The following is a 23,365-nucleotide window of genomic DNA, read 5'->3' on the forward strand; positions in this document are numbered from 1 at the left end:
TTGGACATGATCTCCAGAGGTCCCTTCCAACATCAACCATTCTGTGATTCTGTGAAGTTATACAAAATCAGGATCTAGATTTGACTGAAATATCAAAGTCCTTATAATTTCCTTACAGAGCCCTGAAGTAGGTCTAAAGCATAAATACAAGTCATCTTTGCTGATTTTACATAAAAATAATAAAAATCCTAAGTCCCTACAATTTGCTTCCTCTTTTCTTAAATTTTTCTCCCCTGCCCACTTACCTTTATATTGTGAGTAAGACTGGGCGGAATCCATCTGTTGACATCTTATGACATATTTTTTATCTATGTAAGATGGCAGCCACAATAACTTGCCTGCATCTATATTAAAACTACACTGTCAGAAGCTATTACTCCTTCTAATCCATATGAATTACATTTTCCTTAATATTCCCAGCAATAAGGAGCATTACAATTCAAATATATCACCTTGCAAATCATATAGATATGGCAGCATTTAATATTCCTTTTTTTATACAGTATTGTAGCTGTGTTCATGAGAAATTCCAAATATGGTAACAAACAAACAAAAAAACCAAAACAAAACTGATACTCTTCTTCTTACCAGAAAGTTCAAATACATTCTCCACAGCAGTGGACAATGGGTACCATTTTCAGTCTGAACTGCGTGTTCAAATAGAGCTACAATCCGATTTGTTAACCCAGTTTCAGGAATAGTAGAATGTATTTCACCAGCATTTGCCCTGAAACACAGAGGAAGACAGAAACCACAATCTCTTAAACCCAAGCTAAGGGGCCACATGCAGGTTAAGAGAGGGCAAAGATCAATGTACTGTCTCTGTACACATAGCACTGTATATAGCCAGGGTTTTGCATTTCATGCTACAAACTCTCGATGTTATAAACCAGATTTTTAGCACTTGCTGTTCTAATCAACATATTTCTAAATAGGACAATCACTTAAAAAAAGATAAATGAGGTATTTTAGTGAAAATTTTTTTAGCAAGTTGAAAAATTAACCCTGTCCAACTGGACGAGATAATTTCTCTTTGAGTACAATAATCTATTATCATATGATCTTAAAACACTTACCTTAGTCTTCATTCAAGATCGATTGTTATTCCAAGCTTGGCATAGCAGCTCAACCCAAATTCAAGTCTAGGTCAGCAAGCCTTTTTCTGGTGCCCAGGCAAGCCTGTTCAAATTTACCCCGGTCACCTTCGTAAGACCATGTGTTGGTCTTGGATCAAGGCCTTGGATCTCAGCCCTTGGATCAGCCCTTACAGCCTTGGATCTCAACCGTGATTACAATAACAATTTTTTTTTTTTCACCCAGAGATTCAAATCCCCTAAGTTTCAGGCATTACACAAAAGCAGGTATGTATTTTTCACTGAAGCACTGATTTCTATCTACAGCTGACACAAACTAGCTTATTTTTGATGCTTGAGCTTGAAGAAACAGCCTGGAGCACTCATGGCAACATCACTTCTGTCTGTGTGTATTCTCTTAGCCTGCCAGCTTGTTCCACTCACCGTTAACACTTGCTCCTAACTTGCCTCTGTTTTCAAGGGTCTTTGAGGTCACGTTTCCTCTCATCTTAACCTTTGCCATGAGGGAAAATGATGTAACCTATTGTGCATGGAGTCAGACATTTGAAGCATTGCACCTCACACTGACTTATATATGCTACTGTTTTACCCTTCACATTCATTTCTTTAAATGAATTCCATGCACTTAAACAAGCAGCAATACAAAATAGAATAGGAGATAGTCCCACATAGTACAGACATTTTCTTAGTTTGTCACAACATCATAAAACATTAGTTTTATGCATGATTGACAGGCCATTTATCTCTCTGTTGCAGTAGTTCAGCTCTGCTCTTGCAGCATCCAATTCGTTCCTATACAAATATAACCTATAGGAAAGGCTATGCTAGCAGAGAACAACCTGAAAAGGAACTAAATGTCACAGAGAAAATCATCATTCTGGAATTTTAACATCAGTTTCCAGTAACAATAATGAAAACCTATCATAGTGTCAGTCTGTAATTAACAGTAAATCAAATTACAATCCTCCTTTACATTTGGTGGCTGTAGAATTCATATTACAATTTAGGATGACATACACTGACAGCTCAGGAACGTCACTATCATGTATGTATGCCTGTTGCCAGACTGTGGCAATCAAAGCAGTGGGCGCACCGTCATTTTAAAGTATACTGATAATTCTGTAATTTCATCATGTGAATACTGTAAGCTTACAGCTATGTAAAGCTTCCAAATAACATTTTCCTACAAATCTCTGTTGCTATGTGCAGACACAAAGAACCAAGCTGCCAATGTTATTAGAGATACGTAGGTAGCAGTGGATAGGTAGCTCCAAGCAACGGGTAGACAACAGTTAGAGACTAAGCTTTAAGAATGAACACATACCGCTGTTCCCCATATCTCCTACCCTTTCCTTCTTTCCCAGGAGCAAAAAATCTGAGGCCAGATCACGCTGCAGATTCAGGAAATTTCCAGCCTCTTATACCGCGCAACAGGCCCATACGAAAACTAAACTCTCAAGTACTCACTACGGAAACAGATCTGCCAAAACTGTATTCTGTGATCCAGGAGTAAAGTAGGGCAGTGAGCTCAGTCAAAAACTGCAGTGTAGCTCTGTATTATGCTCCTTATTGCTGTAGTATTAAAATGCAGCAGTTTCTAAGATCACAGTGGCTAGCCTGGACATCTAAGCAGGCTCTTAGTTATTTAAAAATTACTTAAAGAAATGCCTACCATCTTGATGTCAGTAGCAAGTAATCAAATACAAAGCAACACACAATCCAATCCAGTAGAAAGGATGTGAGACTATCACCTAGGTCTTTAATTCTGTTCAGGATTCTGCCACTGACTCACTGTTCAGTCTTGAACAAATAACCCTCCCTAGCTACAGCTGCTTCATCTGCAAAATGAGAACTATGATAGCATTTTCTCTCCTCTGTTAAGTGATTAGACAGATCAAAAAAAGCATAATCATAGGGAGCTGCAAGATATTACCTCTGGACATTCTCAGTGAGTTTTTTTCTCATCTGCTCTGCTTGGATTGCAAACAGCCATGGCTCCAAAGAGTTCGTAGACCTTGTGACACCATCAAAAAATCTTCGTGCTTTGCTAGCACTGTGAGACTTCCTTTGGATGTGGATATATGACCTCCAAAGAGACTGGTTGCTAGGATACCGTTTCAGAGCCTCCGTTAGTGCCTCTCGCAGAGGATTCAAAGGATAAACACTAATTTTCATGTGGAATCTGAGTAAATTTGTATGCAGCAGTGTGACAGCTTCAAGAGCAGTGGGAAAATTTTGAATGCCAAAATTCTCTCCAGTATTTTCACATGTCTGTGGACCAGGAGCTTCAAGTTTTTCCGAAGTCTGTGCATATATTAATACTGCAGCATCAATCCCAACAGTCAAATACTGGAACAGTGCATAACAACCAACCAAGTTAACCAGATGATTAGCATCACTGACCTGATCCTGATCAGAAACTGGTGTTTTACTTAAATAATCTTGCAGTGCATGCTCATATGTTTTACGAGCTTTCAAGACATTCACAGATAACACTTGTCCACTATAGGGCACATACGGTCCACTTTCAGCCAATTTGGTCAATATATGAACAGCACGTGACATAACAGCTCCTTCTATACTTTCTAGTAGTTCCACTTCCAGCTGAGCATAAAGCAGACTGAGGCTGCAGAGCTGGGGACTCTTCAATCCTCCTGTCTCTGCCGTGCAAAGAGCTGTGTCAAATACCTTCCTGGCATCATCAATGTTACCAAGCAGCCATTCTAGGTAGGCATACAGTTTCCAGAGAGAAAGGTGGTTTCGGTTGTCAGGTGCTTTAAGGAGATTCTTGGCCAACTTTTTACTTTTCCTCCCTTGTGCTTTCAGCTTCTTCTTGTTTTTTGCTTGGAGACACTGAACTACCTGCAGGGGAGAATAAACAGAACAAATTTTGAGAGGGGTGGGAGAAGAAAGGAAAAACAAACAAAAAAAATCACAACATTTTTTAATTCCATTACTGTGTGTGTTTTCATATTGTTCCATATTTCACCACCAGCCAGATTTGTTGCTACTGAGTACTGTTGCAACTGTAAGTTGTCACAACTGCCTGTTGTCAGCTCCCTCCAACATAGCAAAATTACACAGGCTTATCATTCTTACTCCTGCCACTGCCATTAAGTAATATCAAATTTCACTCTTTTAAAAGGCCAACTGCTTAAATAAAGGGCTGCTAACCTGTAATGTTTGAGAAAAGGAAAATAAATTATCCTTTCTGGACAGATGCAGCTTATGACTAGCGCAATTAAACCTCCAAGTAGCTTTTCACAGTGGGGAATGTGCTGACAGACAAATCTGGAGATTGGATGGGAAGATTACAGGAGATCTTCTGGTCAGGTAGTGTTTGGGTAAGAGACGGGGAACTTCTCCGTAGGGAAACACAATACTAAACTTTCTGAAGCATTAGGAAGACAAGCTGGGCTCTCATCCTTCTGTGGGCATCTATTAGAGCAGTTTTACTTAAATAAATCCATATACGAGTGATAAGGTGTTATTTCCTTCAATAATACTACAGATGTAACTTGTATAGGAAGTAGTAAGTTTCTCGATAAGGTGCTCTTATCCTGGTATTGGGGATTATGCACTTAGTAGAATAGTTCCATAAAAGTACTTGGCTGACTCACTTTGCCTTGTAAAAAATCACTTGCATCCATTCCTGTCTAGTATACAATGTATCATATTTATTTATCACATTTATCCAAAACTGCAAAAGGTATTTTGTTACATGTATGCCACTGTGTAACATACTGAAGACAAGCGTTTGTTTGTTGTTTTTTTTTTTTTACCCCCAGTGCGATCTTAACTGGCATTTCCTGATTTGAATACTTAGTCCTACAAGACTTAATTTTCATCAATATTTATTTTAGTTCAATATAAATATTAATACACGAGAAAACCACATATCACAAAAGTGATTATATGCAGATTCCTCATTACCTTAGATATTTCATACTGTAACCAACAAATGGACAGGTTAGATTTTTCCTTTCCTGAAAATAGCAGGAATAGAACATGAAAAACATTCTTTATGAACTCCTCTCCTTCTTTATAGTGGCCTATGTGATGTCTCCCTCGTAGCATCGTGTCCATATGACCAATGCTGTTCAATCCACAAAGTGGAAAATCAAGAGAAGACAGTGGCTTTTCATCAGAAAGCACACTGTCAAAGATGTTATTTTCATCCATGGCAATATAGAGGTTGGAAGGAAAGAGTTTACTTGTACATGGAACTCCCAGGAATTGCAAAAATGAGTACAGTAGTTGGTGCTGAAGATCTGGATTAGAAAGCTGGATTAAAGATGGTCCAAGATCATCAAATAATACCTAAAAAAAATCCAAATTAAAACAAACTCCATTAATGTATGCAATCAAATAAAATTAGCAAACCTGTAATTTATGTAATTAAAGAGGCTTTTCAAGTCAATAAAGATTTATAATTACTATTAAATGGTAACAGAATGTCATTCAAATTAAAAACAGAGAAAGTTAAACAAGCAATGTGTTCTTCCAGTCAGACTGTAAATTTGCTACCAAGAGAAGTTGGTAGCAAATTTCTTCTTCTAGCAAATTTCTTAAGGTTCTTCGCCCTTGAGTATCAAAGACCTCCATAGAAAATTTACACAACAAAGGTCTGAAAGATATTATTGCTTAGACCATTTAACACATTTCTATCTGAAAATCAATGTCTGACTTGACCTACCTCCCAAAAAGAAAAAAAAATCCAACTAATCTGACTTGAAGGCAACAAAACCTTTGTTTATTTAACATATATATCTTCTTAAACACAGATTTCTGTGGCATTTCTACATACAGATCAGAGAAATCACAGAACAGCAAGACAGACTATGCCTACAGCCCATTCCAAAGTTTACCATGAGCTTCCCATGGATTTCAGAAGTCTCAGCATGAAACCTCAGATAAATTTTGAATTCCAAACAAAAAAAAAAAGATTTTCTTCCAAATGAAGAAAAGGATTACTCCTCTAAAATATCCACTGGCAATTAATTCAAAGGATAATTCATCTTATCATCTCCCCTTGTTTTATTACATCACAGCAACCTGTCTTTCTGGATCTTCACAATCTTCTTCAGTTTCCTTTTTGGTTTTGTCTGGCCTCCAAGGTAACCAATGCCTTGCTTCACGAGAATATTCAATATCCAACCAAATATGCCACTTGGGGAGAGTTTTATCCTTTATTTCTTGATCCTCATCTATCTCTTCTTCATCATCATCATCTAAAACCAAATAAAGACACACACAAAATTATTAAAGAAAAATTAATCTACCAAATCCAAAGGCCAGACTGGACATACAATTTAACTACTTTAAAAAATGTAAACAAATACAGTGTTAATAAAGCAGACACAAGACAGAGCTGAAAATTTCTACATCACAGTTCTGGGTTTTGACATCAGCTCTGTCAGAGTAGGAGGTTTCCAAACTTTTTGAACCAGTGAATCGGTGTCAGCACTCAAACTTTCTCATAGTTTCTCATAGAAAACTTTCTCATAGAAAAGCAAACACTGACAGGCTGTGGACCATTTTTATCAACAGCAGTTTGCAAGCAACAGCCAAGAGTCAGTCATCTTTTTGTGCAACTTAGTTTCTTCACTTCACACCTGGGCGTACAATCTCAACTGTGCTCTATGATACTCATGTGCATAAAACATTTTGAGAAAACCACTTTAAGTAAAAAGTAGTACTATAATGTTAAACATTGCAAACCAAGCTTGGCAATGTTACTTTAAAATACCTGGTATTTTCAACATTTTAATTAATGTGCAACTGAAACAACCAATGTAGTTAAACATACACAAAAGGAAGTGCTTAACCACATCCCACTTTTATGATGATCTTTCTGACTATTAGATACAATTAGCATAATTAGCATATTTTTCCTGTGACAGCAATATATTAATTCTGTGCTGAAACTGATGAACACCTGTAGGCTAAGGGAAAGCTTGTAGAGATTTTTTCAAATACTTTTTTCTCTCTTGTTGTTGAGGAAAAGTCCTCAAAATTTATGGTTACATGCACTTTTTTTTTTTTTGTACAAAAATCAGGCCATTTCTATGCCACCTCCAGATTCTTGATCCTGACATTTGCCATTAATTAGGTGAAACACTCCCACTCCCAGTTCTTAAATTTCAGGTAAAACAAACAGGTGGTGGCAAGATTTTTACTCTGTATATTTTTTGTGATCTATAGCCTCTCCTTTAGTCAGCAACTCTGTGAAAAATGACAGCATTTCCATGATCTAACCTATGTTCGAAAAAAATTGACAGTTTTAGAGATTACACTCGATTATAGATTGCACCTGAACTTTTTGGCTTGAACATGCATGCGGAAAAGCATTGATATATGCTGGACCTGCCCAAGACTGGCAGTGGTCCTCTTCTCTGTACCTAGTCTTCTCAATTTGTGGGCAAAATGTCTATAGCCATCAGCAGTGGAACTGCTGACCTCAGTTAAGGGGCAAGGAAATTCCACCTTAATCCAGGGACAAGGGAAGTGCAGGATCATTTTTCAGTTCCTTTGTTTACTACAAGCAGAGCCAAACTTGCTTCATTAGAGTTGCTACAGCAGCAGGAGCAGTAAAAGCAGAGACAACTCATCTTTGGTCAGACACATTCCAGCCCCTGCTTCCCTTCAAGATGTATCTGTTTGAGAAATAGTCCTTGACATTAAGGGAAGCACTGCAGACCAGAAGACAACATGGGACTAAGCAGCAGGGAGGTATCTTCTGCAACTCTGGTCACCCAGAAGCACTCCAGCCAAGTGAAGATGCAATTCCTTTGTTTTCTGCATCACAAAGAGAAAGGAAATGTTCTCCTCCTACTTCTACCAGATATTTGCTACAAGAAACTGAAATCCAATTCTAGAAATAGAATCATTAAGCTAGGAATCCTTGAGACAACTATCATCTAATACTACAATCCCACCTGGTCTACCAATATGATGAAAGGGTCTTAAGGGAAGTAGCTTCCTTCCAGTTTAGATGGGCATGTGTCTCAACCAAGTACTCACACCTTTAGCCTCTTCAGCAGAGAGTGGAGGATATGCCATCCTCCCCCTTAATTCTCATCCCTAGGAAGGACAACAATATTCCATAAACAATATCGTACATAGGACACTCAACACATGCTTTACCCTGTGAAGTGCGATATACTTTATCTTGATCTTGGTAAATATTTTTTAAAACTTGTATGCAAAAACATCAGAAGAAACAACTTGTATCATTCTAATCAAAATGTTTAGAACATGTGGACATACAACTACACGTATTGACATAGGCATACCAGGCTTAAGAGCAATCCAGCCACCCTTTTCTTGTTGGTGCATCCATGCTTTCCAGCCTCTTGCTCCTTTTTCTCCAATTCGTGGTTCTCCACTATCCCAAAAGGGTTCAAAGAATTCCACCTGTTGTTTTTGGCAGGGGAAAGCAAAACAAAACACATAGAAAAGTCATTTTTGCTGTTGTACAGACACTACCTGGGTCAACTTAGGTTTTCCAGACCCTACAATCACTTATCTGGGTGCAACTTCTGTATCTGAAGACTTTGTTAAATGCTGCTTAAGAATCTGCAGGAACAACTGAGTACTTCAGTTATGCCTGTGGCACAGCAGGACTGTCATCAGCTCTTCTCATGAACATGTTTTTAAAATGTATTAGGCTTTAAAGAAAGCAAGAGACTTCTGTGCCAAATGTCCTATACAGATCCTTCAAGGATAAGGATCCAAAATCCCCAAGATGTGGCTTTCAGAAATGAAATCTCCCCTCCTCCCTATCTTCTATGGGACCATGAAGAATTTGGCTAATGGAATAATAATTCAGACAATCATACACCTATGGTCAAATCAACTGCTACAGTTGGATGTAAATATGACTGGACTGAGGACAAGAGGAAAAAGATCAGTAAAGCTTTTCATCTCTCAGGTTTCAGGGTGGTCAACAACTTCAGGGCACTTCCCAGCGAATCAGAAGTCCAGGGTTCTAGTCCTAACTTTGTCATTGCCTGTATGCAATCTGTCATCTTTAGATTCATCAATTCCTCCCCTGCTTTGTGTATACTTAGCTCTAATGACCATCTCTGCTATTATACACTTCTGCTGTGTATCAAACCGTGGCTTGAACATTGAGATGTGACTGTTAATACAAATATTAATAAAATTTACTCTAAGAAAAATCAAGCGTAAACATATCAGAAAATGCAGGGTTTACAGCAACTGCAAAATCTAATTCTGCTCCTCATGGATTTATTCTTTGCTCCAAGTGAGAAAGTGAACTGTGAAAACAGTACGGAAACTGAAAAGTAATTCAAGATTGAGTCATAACGCTTCTTGTAAGAGGGCAGAATGTGTGATCAGCTGTAAATCTGGCATTTGCCTATTTTCAAGAACTGCACTTTCCAACCTAAACACTGTCCTTTTAAATCGAGGTTCCTTTCCGTCCTGCTTTCTTAAGAGTTTTTAAACACTACAGATAATCTTGCCATTTTTAAAATGATTGGAAGTGTAACTCGAACTTTATCTATGTAACTATACCAAATCTCTCATCCTGCATGATAATTATGATTGAACTCTAAAGTTTTGGCTCTTTAAGAGGACACCACTATTATTTAAACTACAAGATTGCTCCATTGGTGGGTAACAGCATTAATCTAGAGAGCAAAAAATGAAGTCTCAGTAGTGGTTGCTGGGGAAGAAGGTGAGGTAATAGAAGGAAATTCAATTTCTGCCCTTTACAGTAGCCCAGTTGCCTAACTGGTGGCCCTCCCTATCATTCATTAAAAAGGAAGCAGCTCCTGACAATTCGGTGGGATGATGCTACACTGGCAACAGCCCCCTCTAAATATTAACTTACTGATTATTATTGGGGTGCACGCCCGACATTCTCCTGAGCAAATCAAGAGAAAACATGATTTAGTACTTTAACAGAGTAAGCTGAATGGAATCTCATGGGTCAAATAAAAGATACTTTAAAGCATGAAGGTGTTCCTTATGTAGCTATCAAAGAATTACTGGAAACAACAGATAACAGAGAACCTAAGATATGTTTGCAAGAACTGTCTAGAACAGAAAGAGATTATAGGTCCTATCAGCTTTCTCCATCAGCAGTAACAAAACAAGAGCAGTTTAGGGGAAAAGAAGCAGGGGAAGTGCTAACTAGACACAGACATTGGCCAGCCAGCTCATTTTTTTCCATCTTTAATTAGTAAAAAAGAAGACATGAAATGACTGGTTAATCACCCTTCTATTATATATAGTAGAAGCAGCCATTTGGCATGTAGTCCCAGAGGACCCACAAGCATTTTTCCAATGCAAGCATCACCTTGACAAACCGCAAAGCTGTGATTCAAAATATTTCCCTATGTCCTTAAAATTCATCAATATTTTTCTGTTACAGCATTCTCTGTAATGCACAAGGACATACACCCATTTAAATGGAAATTGCTACCTGTCCCCTTGTTGGCAGATCTTTTACACTGTCAGGTTTAAAGAAGGTGAAGTCAATCAGAGCCTGAAACAAAGACACTGCTTTCTCAGAATGGCCAGCCTGTCGCAGAAAGTGACACTGCTGAATAAATATAGCTGTAAAGTAAAGAAGATAAAATTTTAATAGTTCAAATAAATTTTGTTGTGAGTATTTTATTACAGCCCACAAATATACAAGAGACATATATGAAGTGCTGTAGAGCATAATTCTTTTGGATCAGTATCAAAATTCAAAACACAGGGAGTAACTAGCATAAATGCATGTCAAAATTGTTGTAGTTTAATTAACTTTAAGACCTCCCACTTTAAATGCGCCAAAGAGATTACTTTTTATTCATGTCATACATGCACTGTCCTTGTTGATGAATAAAAGTTACATGCAACGGTCCCAACTTCAGTTTATCCATCATCTGTCAGAGTGGGTCGTAGCCCTCTTTGAAGATGCTGGGCATTATTACCATTCAACACAGTAAGTGATTACAACAAAAACCCTTTTTGCATCATTTTTGCATGAGATAGTTACATTGGTAAGATACCATTTTCATTCCAACAGTCATTCCCATTTTCTTTTCCTTTACATAAGAACTCAGTTAAGAGAAATTCGGTCTTTTGGTCAAAGTATTACTGCTTGAAAGTAGAGAAGAGTCCTATCTCTTGCTCTTCAACAAATTATTTCTGTAATCACTGCCATATCCCTACTACACACTGAACCTCAAGTCTCAGCTTAAAAAGTGAAGCAAAGTCCCAGTTTTTCTATTCATATATTTGCAACGAGACTCTTAAGTGAAAGAGCTGGAGAAATAACAGGTGTTATAAACACCTCTATTACTAGACAGTTCAAGGACATTTCAGAGATATTCCATCACTCCAAATTACACTCAAGTCTTAACAAAACAGTGGCTGTTCAAAAACCAAACTGCTTTAAATCATAATCATAATTGGCTTGCAAAAAAAAAAAAACCAAAACCCTTGAATCAAGACTTAAATAATTCATTGATAGTTTTGAAAACAGTTCTTCAAAAACTATGGTTTCTTCACTAAATGCATTGGCTTTGGAAGGTTTTAAACAATCAAAATATTTAAGTGTCTAGATACACACATGTAACAACATAGGTTAGCATCATTTGCTTCTAATGATCATCTTATTTTTTAATATTAAGAAGGGGCAAATGATTTACTCCTTTTACCTGTATTTAGATTTACATCACATGTGTGCACATAAAAATTTGAATTCAGCTAGAATATACAAACTAGGCATTTCATTCGATTTTCCTGCAAAGTCAATGATTGTTTCTGATAACAAAGCCTCTGAGATTTCTGAAGATATTTAAACAACAAAAAGTCTGTTTAAGTGTATAATAGAATCTTCCAAAGTATTTTAACCAGTTTAGGCACTGTGTTCAACTGACACTGAAAAAGATGTCCTTTCCTAGTTTCTCAGCTTCAAACAGATGAACTTTGCTTAAAATAGTCTGAATGTAGAGAATATCTCATCAGGACTTGCTGCCAAACTGGAGCCAAAAATAAATTACAGCATAAGGTTTTCTGCATGACAAAAAAGCAAAATATATTTGAAGAAATGCAAAGATCAGCATTTTCTTTGTGGTAAAAGCTGAAAACAGCATGAATACACACTTAATTCAGTCCATGATGCTAAGACACTTCTGCAGCTGAACTGACCTAAAAGATAAGGAGGTTTCTTCCCAACCAGTAGGTATAATTTGAAAAACAGGACTCTCTTTCCACAGCAAAATTTGAGAATGCTTACCTTCATCTGCTTTATATTAACAGTTCCTACTAAATTTAAAATATTATGAATTTTTATCTCAAAATTTAAGTAAAAACTGATCTATAATTTTAAATTCATTTTTACATGCTTTCTTAAATTTCATGTTTTAAAAAAACATCCACCAATTTCCCAGCAGATAGTACTGCATACTGAATTGAACACTAGATGGCATAGTCCACCACTATTTAAAATTAGCTCTTACACTTTGTCATTAGCAAGGTCAGAGGTTGAAGATACAAGCCTACCATACATCTACACTGCTACTCACCTCATAATTAATTTGTGAAACTCTTTGTATATTTATCTTAACAAACAATTTGGTAATCTTCCTAATAAGCACACTGACAGTTCAAGTTCAGCCCAAGAATTAGATAGTTGAGTCAGTAAAAAAAAAAAAAAAAATCTCAGATCAAGAAGTCTCCCCACTGGAAATTTCTCCACTCCCATCATTTGAATTCCAAAGCGGGAGGGGGAACGACCACCAAACCAAAACCCAAAACCCTCAACAGTGTTCATAAACCAATCACTACAGTCTTAATAGAGAGCAATAAGACATTGAGTGGAACAGAAACACAAATAAAGTTGAGTTTGTTTTCATTTTAACCTATCTACAGACATTGCTAGCAAACAAGTATTTTGAAAAATGTCAATCAATCTAATATAGTTAACTAATTAAAGGAACTCCATTAAAAAACCAAATTTCACATAGCAGTTGGCAAACAGTACTTAATGTGATTTTTCCCGTGTAGGGAAATAAAATGAAAGAAAAACCTTCCTGTTTGAAAAAATAGATGCTGAATAAAACATTTGTCCTGAGAATCATTCATTGTGGTTAGTGTACAAAGTGACTGAAGTGTTGGAAATCAGAGACAGTAGAAGCAATTAGAAGCTATCAGGCAGTACAATATTCACCTGCCACCACAGGATTTTTTCTTTACAGCACTTTTTCCCGTGCTTGATCCAAGATTAATCAACCAAAGACCATAAGAGATCTGAACACCTGAAACTAATTTGTAACCCAGCATCTCAATCTGTAAATCCAGACTGGATATTGCGTAACAGATAGCATCATTGCTCAAGCAGCAGTTACAGGACTTGAATAAAAATAGAGCTTCCTTGGACTATGCCACACATGAAGAAATGTGGACTGCTCCATAAGTCTCCTCTAGATTTAAAACGAATTTTAAAAGGAAAAAAAAAAACCCAAACATATTCATGGCGACACTAATATTTCCCCCTCCTCAGTGTGTTAATAGATTAATAACCACAATGACCCCCTGAGGTAGAGAACCAAAATTGAAATGGGATAGGTTAAGTCATTTAGCTCCAAATAAATTTAAAGCCCATGCCAGAACTGAGCATGAACTCGCTTATTCCCTGGATCCAGTCCAGCATCCTAACCACCTGACTAATTTTCCTCCCAGGGATAATTATACAATAAATTATAAGTGGTAGATATATGCATACAATAAAGACAAAAGGCATGATCACACAGTATTACAGTTTAGAATTCTCCATCTACGAACTGGGATGCTCAAGAAAATTTCACATCAGACTTCGCATGTCCCTTCTCTTTTCTGGATTAAAGTAATTAACTATAAAACTTTTGAACAAGAGATAATTGTTTATTTCACAAGCCAACTTTTTTTTTTTTAAATAAACATTTTTCAAAGATAAAAGCACATTTCTCAGCTGTTGGCTGCAATTCTCCAGCCTTCACATTTGTACTGTAAAGCGCTCAGCACATTAGACTTTACTGGATGTTATATCACAAACTCTCCTGGGGAAGAAAAGCATCTGCTACATCCATATTTGGTTGGAATATCTGCTTTAGTTCTCAGCTAAGAAATCAGGATGCCAGGCATTTTGAAGAGAATAAAAAAATTCCTGCAATACATAGGAAAGTCTATTCTTACAGAGAATTTAGTCAACTCCTATAAAGACCATTCTGACCATAACATGAAATAGAAAGAATCTCACCTAGCATAGCTTCTTCTGTGCCAGGCAGTAGAGGATGTGATACCATGCTGCCATCCTGTACAGCTGCCAATGTAGTCAAACATTTTCCATAGAGGCTATTGATTTTTGAAACAGAAAAGGTAGTGAACTGACTTTGACAGAACAGGAGATATTTCTTCCACAGCTCCGGATTATTGGGATGTAAGAAAATTAGCTTCTGCCATTCTTTGATCAAAGCTGGTGGTTCCCAGAATTCTGTGCAAAGCTTCAGCCTAGCGAGTTTCAGATCAACATTACTTGGATTGCTTTCAATTGCCCTCTCTAAAATAGCCAGTTTCTTTTCTAAGATTAACTTCAGTGATTTTCTTCTTACTTCCTGCTCTCCCTTACTGGCATAAGGGCTAGGTCCTCTCATTAATTCATCCTTAAAACAAAAAGAAAAATCATTACAACATTAGGAAGAATCGTCACTAGAATCGTGTGAAGAACAATGACATTTGTGAAGATGAATTAACAGCTCATTCTTCACCAATACAAGATATACAGTCCTAAACAAATGAAACTACAATATAATGTTCATGTATTTATTACTTCTAATAAGCAACCAGGTCTGTCAGAACACATACCTGAAAAGAAACAAATTCCATCCAAGCATTAATATCTCTTGGGTTTTCTCTGACTTTCTTGTTATGTTCTTCCACTTTTGTCATTAGAATGGAGTTAACATTCATCCCAGGCTCTTGAATTGTTTGCTGTGTATTTACAGGCTCATGGTCTGCACTCTTGCACCCTCCTTGTAGCCACACTGTAGTCGATGGATCATAAATTCCAAGAGGATTTACCTCCGTTGTGTCAGAAGGATCATCAGCTTCTATTTGGAAAACTGGTATAAAAGCAGTTGGGTCAGATGGAGAACTTTTATTGCAAACAGGAATCCCATCTGTGTTCAGCATCTTCACATTGTTCTTTGTGAAGTAGCGCTCAGGTCGCCTCTGTAATTGCTTCCTTTTTGATCCAGAACTGTCCCAAGTTATACACTGTTTCTTTGCATCTATGCCAAGACAGGACTCTCCTCTCCTTTTATATCTTAGAAGGAAAAATACAATTAAACATCTTCTAAAATACACATTAGAAAAGATATCTCCTTTTTGAAAGAAAGCATGGAAGAAGTTCTTTAAATTGACTCAAATAATGTATGCATAGACCTTCAAAAGGGTAAGAACTTGGTAACTTTCTCCTTATTTAAGACTTCAATTTATGTATCTTTCAGTGCCATCACAACTTTCATTATCATACTAAGCTTCCTCTGAGTTCAACAATATCTGTCATACTCAGCAGAAGAAAAATTTTTTTTTCCTCCTATCATTTTAATTCATGTAGACAAACCTGGAGAAAGAACAACAGACAACGTTATTTAAGGGTATCTAGATTAGATTATTTTAAACTGAAAAATCAGACACCAGTAGTTCAGGCTGGTAATATCTTTCTGTATCCCTAAGCCTCTCTCCATTTTATATGCCAAGAAGTGGGCAGGGGCGTGGAGGGGAAAGAGAGACCAGGTTCATAAAGGCCACAATTAGCCTATGGATTAAGAAAGGAAAATACCATCTTAAAATATTACCAAAAATGTCATTTCAGTCGCAGACAGTGACGTGCAATGCTAAAATAAGACTTTTCATCTCAAACAATACCTGACAATCCGAAGGTGGCAGAAAATTGTAATGGATTGTAATCAGGCAATTTTACTGCAAAGGTATATACGCTACAACCCATAAATAAATGGGTTAAAACCCATAAATCCCACAAATCCTCCCTCCTCCACAAATAATTAATTTTTATATATAGTAAACAATTTTCCTTGAGAACATCAAGAAGTAAGTGTACATATATAATGCACAGGCCCAGTGTAGGCTCCTTTAGATGGGCTTCTCTGTTAATGCAGGGAAATGTTCTCAAGGGTCATCATAGTACCAGTAACCCACTAAGGATGTTGAATATGCAATTTCATCTATAGTCATTTGAAATGTAGCAATGCATAAGATAGATATCCTTTGGTACAATGTCCAGCTGATCTAACACAGAATCTGTTTGCTAAGAGAGTATCTGTACCTTTTTTTTGCAAGGACATCAGACTACTCAAGTAAGTAAACCTCTTGCCAAATCTAGAATGAAATAATCAGTACCTTCATTTCCCTTTCAGACACAGAAACAGAACAACAGAGATCAAAAGGGGCACTCACTCAAAGATAATCTATAACAGAACCCGGAATTTCTGACCTCAAAACCATGCTTTTGCATCTGCCCTATGCTGCCACCTCCAGATAGCAATTCTACAAGTTCACAAGCCTGCAGTCTACTACACAGAGAATGTTTTTAGAAAAAAATAAAATCATGCACTTTATTCCCTTTATTTCATGGCATCTTTTGCCTTTTAAAATATTTCTGCCCAATGCAAAGTCAAATTCTGAAATAAATCATTCAGTCATCTTATGTTCTCATCTTCTACATAAAAATTTCACAGCCAGACTCAAGTTAATTAATCTTGACATAGTGATCCTGTGATAGTTTGAATACCAAGAGAAACCAACATATTGTACCTTGCTATGTCCCCTCGATACAGGGATTTGTAGGCCCAGTTTGCAGGGTCTGGTTTCTTGTCTATTCTGAAGGTTTCTGCAGTGAAAGCCTGGATATCATCAAGCCAAACAAAACGATTGCTGGTAAGATTTGATGTTTTCTTATCTAGACTGAAGAAAAGGAGAAGTAGTATATTCTAAACGCTGGTGAATATATTCAGCATTTACAAAACCCAGGAAACATTGCATTTCTGTAGTTCATAATTATTTAATTTACTCAAAGTCTGGTACATGATCCATCATTGCAAAGTCAGTCACACACTGGGAAAGAAAGAACTAGAAATACACTAATAGGACCATCAAAACAAAACACAAACATTCCTTGCACTTCCAAAAATTGGATTTAGGATTATGAAAGGTAATAACCAGACTTAACCAATTAATTGCTTGGTAAACTATAATCTAAAAGCCATATATTACTACTTTTAAAATTTACTTCTGTCTTTCTTAATTGTAGCATCTTACTAAAAGAGGATAATCTGTAAGAGGATTACGTTGATTAGCTGTAATTATACCCCATGCATTTCATAAAATAGTGCGCAAGGTGCTTTATGGATTACAGTTATACAAATGAACTTAAGTGTAAATTGCCATCTGCCTTCGAACCGAACTTCCAATCTGAATTCATGTTACAAATACGTAACTTAGTAAATGAGTTTTATAGTCTTGAGAAGCTTTCCAAAATTTAACAAGACCTATTGCATTTAGAGCAATTTTGTGGTTCAGGTTTCAAAAACAGTCTCCTGAAAACTCAACATTCTCTCTGTATCAACAATTTATGGAAAGAAGTGAAAATAGATACGCTGAAAGAACTTCAACCCTTTCATTTGGGCAAAGCACTGGCCAGTTGGCCCAGTCTAACAAACAGCTGATGAACCAGGTTCAGCGCATAAATCCATTCCGTCCAGCCCAGACACCCTTCCAGCAAAGACAAGAGTGACTGGGCAGAGCAGAATGGTCTTAGCATCCCAATGATTTTTACAGTGCTTCCTCACAGCCAAGTAAGCCTTTGCCGCCACAAGCCAACAACAGAGTCTTCATACGGGAGGTGGTGAGGGTGGCTAGAGGCAGCAGACAACTCCTCTGGTACCACTGCTATTCTTCCACAGGGAAACAATGTTAAGAACCCTTGGCATAGACACATGCCCACGAGCCTATGCTCTCAGCTCCTGGTAAATCTGCCTTGGAAAAAGTAGTAAATTGGGGGAAAGTCAAGGACTGCCTGGACTACACCCAGCTGTAACAACAATTCCTCAATGTCACCAAATCCTCACTCTGTGCCCAGGACCAGCTGCAGTGCTGTGAATTAGAGCCAGAGCTGCTGATGCTAAAGAAAAACCAGGAACTAGGGAATCAAAGAGAGGCAAAATAGCTGCTCAAATTAGCAAACATTATGAGAAACAGGGAAAGGTGACTTACGCAGCCAGTTAGATTGAGCCACTTTGAATGAAATGATCAAAACCCAACAGGCTGAGAAGAGCACAGCTAGGTATGCCAAACCTGAATACTCAGTGTGTTCACAGAACCTCTTTTACTGCTCAAAGATCATGCTAGTCACTAGATACCTATTTTCCTGTTCCATATAAAAATGACACCTCCACTAATTACACAGTACTTCAGAGTTCCTGGAATTAACAAAAAAAGATCTAGCAAAACACCTTCAGTTGTTCAAATACTCATCTAGATGTACTACAAGCAAGAAGTACGAAGCACACAGCATAGAGCAATAAATGGCTGGACATAAAAGAAATGCTAAATCGTACAACAAACTTTGCCTTAATATAAAAAAAAAAAGAAGGAAATGTTAACTCTGTGAGGAGGAAGTTATATCACAAGGCAAACACAGCTATATGTTAAGAATTTTGCACTAATTAAGAATAACGTTTAATGAAATCCCTCGCCAAACTTTCCCAGTAAATCAAAGACCCCTGAAAGGAAACATGCTTATAAAAACTCAACATACACCTCTACATGTCTTTAAAAATACATTTCATTACCACCATACCATGCTTTGTTCTGCAGAACAGTACTTCACAGAATATTTTAGTCACAGTTTTTCAGATATGATTAAACAAGTGTTTCTAATTCTATTTTCATTGCTTTGGATGCAGGTTTAGTCATATACAGCTTAGAAAAAAATTACCCACCAGTGGCAAGAATTTAATTCATAAAGTTGAAGAGACAAGTACAAGAACACAACGAATTTACATCTTGCATAGTTTAATAAATACATACTTTGCTGCTGCTTCCTTTTCGTTATTTCTGCCACTTCTTGAGGCTTTGTCTTTGATGGGCTTAGTGTCCAGGTCCGATTCACTGCTACTGGAGTCCCCTTTGGTTTTCTTTTTTGTCTTCTTATAGTGGTGATGCTTTTTCTTTTTCTTTTTCCTTTTCTTACTTGACTGTTTCAGACTCTCATCTGTATCACTTTCACCTGACAATTCTGATCTTGAAGTAGTCCTGCTTGGAAGCAAGCATATATATCTATATACATCTATATATCTAAGTAGTAAAACTGTAAAGAAATACCACCATAAGAAAGTTCAGAGTAATTTTACCCTTTACCTTTATTCTCCCTGTATTTTTGGAGAAGAGAGTTAGCAGCAACACATACAATGAAAGTGATATAAATTTGCATTAAATAACAACTATCTTTATTTTTTCAGCTGCTGGAATTACTGACAACCAGTCTTAAAGTTTTAATTGTCAAAGGCATTCTGATGTGTGATCTGTATAAATAGCCATTTGTTATCATCACCAAATTAAAGAACATGACTGAGTTGATAAAATTTCCTAACTTTGCTAAGAAAACTTAGGTCAAGCTGAAAGGATGAGAAATCTTTCAGTGTGACCTGCAAAAGAAAAAAGTCTGCACTTTTTTTTCCTTGTTTCTTTACAATTTACATAAGAAATATCAAAAACATACATTTAAAATCACTTCCAGATTAGAAATTCAAATCTCACCTCTCAAAGAACAATTTTTGATGACTACTGAATTAATGTTATCATATAATATAATGTAGTAACAAACACTACATGCAACAGACAACTGACTTACTGAGAGATCACACAAAGGACAGATAGTTTTGACAAAACACACGTATATGATTGTACAAACCACATACAATCCCATATTTAATGATCAACTGAAATAATGGAGGTCTTCTCTAACCCTTAACTAAAGCACAAGCTCTTTTTAAACAGTTTTTCTGGAATCTTTCAATAAAAGAAAGGAGTGACAAGTCTCAGTATTTCTAATACGTCAATGAAAGAAAACACAGCATTTCAGAAGTAAGGTACCTCAGAAAATAATCTTACACAATTTATTTAAGGGCACTAAGACAAAAGAAGCTATGGGAAAACCATTAGCAGGCCTTTAAAACACACACAACACACACACACTGCCCAAACAAACAAAAAAAAACCCCACACCCTCCAAAAACCACCAACTATGCTGGAGTAATTAGTTTCTATTGAACTGAGAATGTACCCTAATAACAGGCAAAAAGATCAAATGTTTCTCAGTACACTATTTTTTGACAAACTCTTTTTCAAAGATTAATGAAATATGGTGGATTTACTACGTCACTATCTGAATGGTAACTTGTAAATTCCTTAGTTTTATGACATTAAAGTCCTGCAAAGATTTGAAGAAATATAAGCAGAATATATGACTGATAAACAGAACAGTGATTGCATTACAATCACACAATACAGGTAAATGTAAGAATAAGTATACAAAAAGATGTATTCAGCTGGGATTGTTATTATAAAGACATTCTCTATCATGACCACCAACAGTCATCGTAAACACAGGAGGTTGTATCAAATTAAAAGTGACTAAGTTTTTGAACTTGGCAACTGCAACTTGATTCCATTAATTATTAAGTGTTAGTTATAGTGTAGATAGGCCAAGTATAGCAACTATTCTAGGGAAGCCATTAAAACTAGTTCTTCAGCAAACATGGCTGCTTAAAGCTCACTTTTGTAAAAGAATATAATCACCCACTTCAGCGATCAGCATGTTCTACACAGCCGCACAACTTGATAAATGTAATATTTCATTAATTCACATCTTGAACTAGTTTTTAAAAAGTAAAAAACTCGACTGTGAAATGGCTGACTGAACTGGTTTTCACAGAGAAATCACAAAGATGATGCTTAATCTTTACATTATTTCAAGGGTCACTTAGGACATTCAAAAGCTAATGAAGAATCATGATCACTCAGTTCCCTTTCCATTCCGAAATAACAATGATTTAAATGCAGCTGTGAGAAAAAGAAAATGGGAATGTAATTGCATAAGTATAATTTCTCATTATTTTAAGTTAAAGGACATGAAAGCATTATTCACACTTTTATATATGACTCAGTTCAGGCCTTTTTAAATACTGAACAGTGGAATTAAAAGCACCCCTAAAAGCTCCCGATTTTGGTCTCACATAACAAAAGATAAGCAGGAAATAAGAAAGAAGATTATTTTAAAAGATACTGAAGTATATTCTACCTTATTAGTGGTGATTTTTCAGGGATGAGATTTGCAACTTCTGTAGTGCGCTGATGCAGTAATAGTGCATCTTCCGTAGAGAAGCTTGGGTTACTAAGCCAGTCCAGTTCTGCAGGTAAAGAAAAGTGTGAGATCAATACAAATTAGTTTGCTGTGCTTTTTAAAATTGGGAGTTAATCTAGTCAGCAGACAGCTAAATTCACAGCAAATGTCACTAAGTCATGTGTAATAATTGAGCATATTGGAAGGCAGTCCATGAAATTTCCATTTAGCAGAACACTAGGTTTTAATGAGGTAAAATATTCAGGAGCTGGAATCTTCCCCTGACAACAATCTAAGCTTTAAAAACCCCACAATATAATAATACTTTAAAGTTCATACTGAAAGCAGATAATGTTTTATACATTGCTGTATACTTCAAAAAACCCGAATCTGTCCAATATTAATTTTTACCATGTAAAATTTCTAACTTTATATATTTATGTATAGTATAAATGTTATATATGCACAATTATATAAGATCTAATATCTTCACATATTTTATAACTATTATGTACAATATATAATATAGATACTTACATATTTGTAATACATAAAGAGTTTTAAAAAGTAAAATTTAAAAAATTACAGAAGGATATAATTACTTGAAGGTGTAGTTAATGAATGCAATACAACTTACGCAAACTTACAAAAATGTACTTTACTCACTGTATGGAAAATATTTTTAATGCCGTTTTATTGATAGGGACACCCATTACTGATAAGAACACTCAAGTGTTTTATACATGGTCAAAACGTGTCACTGGATTCTCAGTTCTCTAGCCACTGAAATCATTAGGCTTTTAAATAGTGTGAAAAAAGGCTAATTGATGCTAATTTTGATATATTAGTCAGCATTAAGTATTCTCCATCTAGGCCTCAGCCATTTCAGTTATCAGTAAAATTATGGCAAAAAATTCCTCCTCCACATCCTCTCGGTATCTGATCTTATCTGATATTAAAACTTCTATAACAATTTTCATAAAGATTTCATTTCTAGAATCCTTTTAAGTATGTGAAATTTTCTAACATATTAAACAAGTGTTATTTCACATAAGCACAGAATTTAACATCAGCCTCTCCGGTGCCAGAGCACAGGAGATAACAACAAAAGGAAGACATTTGGTCTGCCTGCCTGTTCTCCATGCTCTTTACAACCATTTTTGCCTCGGTGTTCTTCCTGTCACACTCTTGTCTTTGTGCTTTTGACTACACTGACCTCTAATCCTTAAATAGCATGAACTCATTGTCTGCCAAGCCATACATCTCTCCTCCTTCTAAAGTATTTCTTTCAGAAATAACTCTTCATACCAAAATTCTTTCTTCTGTCTCATATCCCTGAATTTTTGTCCACAAAAGGATTTAAAATGGAGCAGGCTGCAAAACAGTTTGTTAACCTAAATTAAACTCATCAAGAAGTACGTACAATCAAGCAAAGCTCCAGTCTGTGGTTCCCAAGAGACTGGCCCTGCTACCAAACACCCCGTGGGGAGGGCCACCTTCCCTGGTTCGTCTTGAACCTCCACCCCTGTGCAGAGGAGAACCCACAATTCATGGCACTGTCAGGACCAAAACACACTTCCCACAAGTGCCCCAACCAATACGCTGCAGAACACTGCCACACACCATCTCCCAGCTCACCAAAACGTAGGATGTAGACTAAAAAATAAAAATTCAGCTGTCTAATATATATGCGTGTTATTGTAACCTTCTGCCTGGCAATCAGAATCACCAAACCTAAGGCAAATACACTACCCTACTTTGTTGCACATCAACATGAGGTGGGGTTTTTTTTTTTTTCCCTTCCAGGAAAATACTGAAGATATATTAATGTAAATTCAGAATAAAA

General features: G+C 36.5%; 1 protein-coding gene across 4 annotated transcripts in view; it reads right to left on the minus strand.

Moving 5' to 3' along the window:
* Positions 1 to 23,365, minus strand: part of NRDE2 (NRDE-2, necessary for RNA interference, domain containing) — a 35,904-nt gene that overhangs the window by 6,752 nt on the left and 5,787 nt on the right. Inside the window, exons 2-12 of one of the 4 annotated variants that reach the window (XM_075503423.1) lie at positions 21,478 to 21,586; positions 19,206 to 19,433; positions 16,932 to 17,081; positions 14,961 to 15,420; positions 14,356 to 14,758; positions 10,549 to 10,682; positions 8,390 to 8,510; positions 6,150 to 6,325; positions 5,028 to 5,414; positions 3,028 to 3,956; positions 589 to 727 (exon numbers count right to left, since the gene is read on the minus strand). In XM_075503423.1, the coding sequence (XP_075359538.1) occupies positions 589 to 727; positions 3,028 to 3,956; positions 5,028 to 5,414; positions 6,150 to 6,325; positions 8,390 to 8,510; positions 10,549 to 10,682; positions 14,356 to 14,758; positions 14,961 to 15,420; positions 16,932 to 17,081; positions 19,206 to 19,433; positions 21,478 to 21,586 (3,236 nt within the window). Of the gene's footprint in view, positions 1 to 588; positions 728 to 1,056; positions 1,180 to 3,027; positions 3,957 to 5,027; positions 5,415 to 6,149; positions 6,326 to 8,389; positions 8,511 to 10,548; positions 10,683 to 14,355; positions 14,759 to 14,960; positions 15,421 to 16,931; positions 17,082 to 19,205; positions 19,434 to 21,477; positions 21,587 to 23,365 lie in introns of those variants that run through there. The other 3 variants (XM_075503424.1, XM_075503425.1, XM_075503426.1) reach the window with 3 other exon arrangements.

This window comes from Mycteria americana, chromosome 5 (assembly GCF_035582795.1).
Source record: "Mycteria americana isolate JAX WOST 10 ecotype Jacksonville Zoo and Gardens chromosome 5, USCA_MyAme_1.0, whole genome shotgun sequence".
Lineage (NCBI taxonomy): Eukaryota > Metazoa > Chordata > Aves > Ciconiiformes > Ciconiidae > Mycteria > Mycteria americana.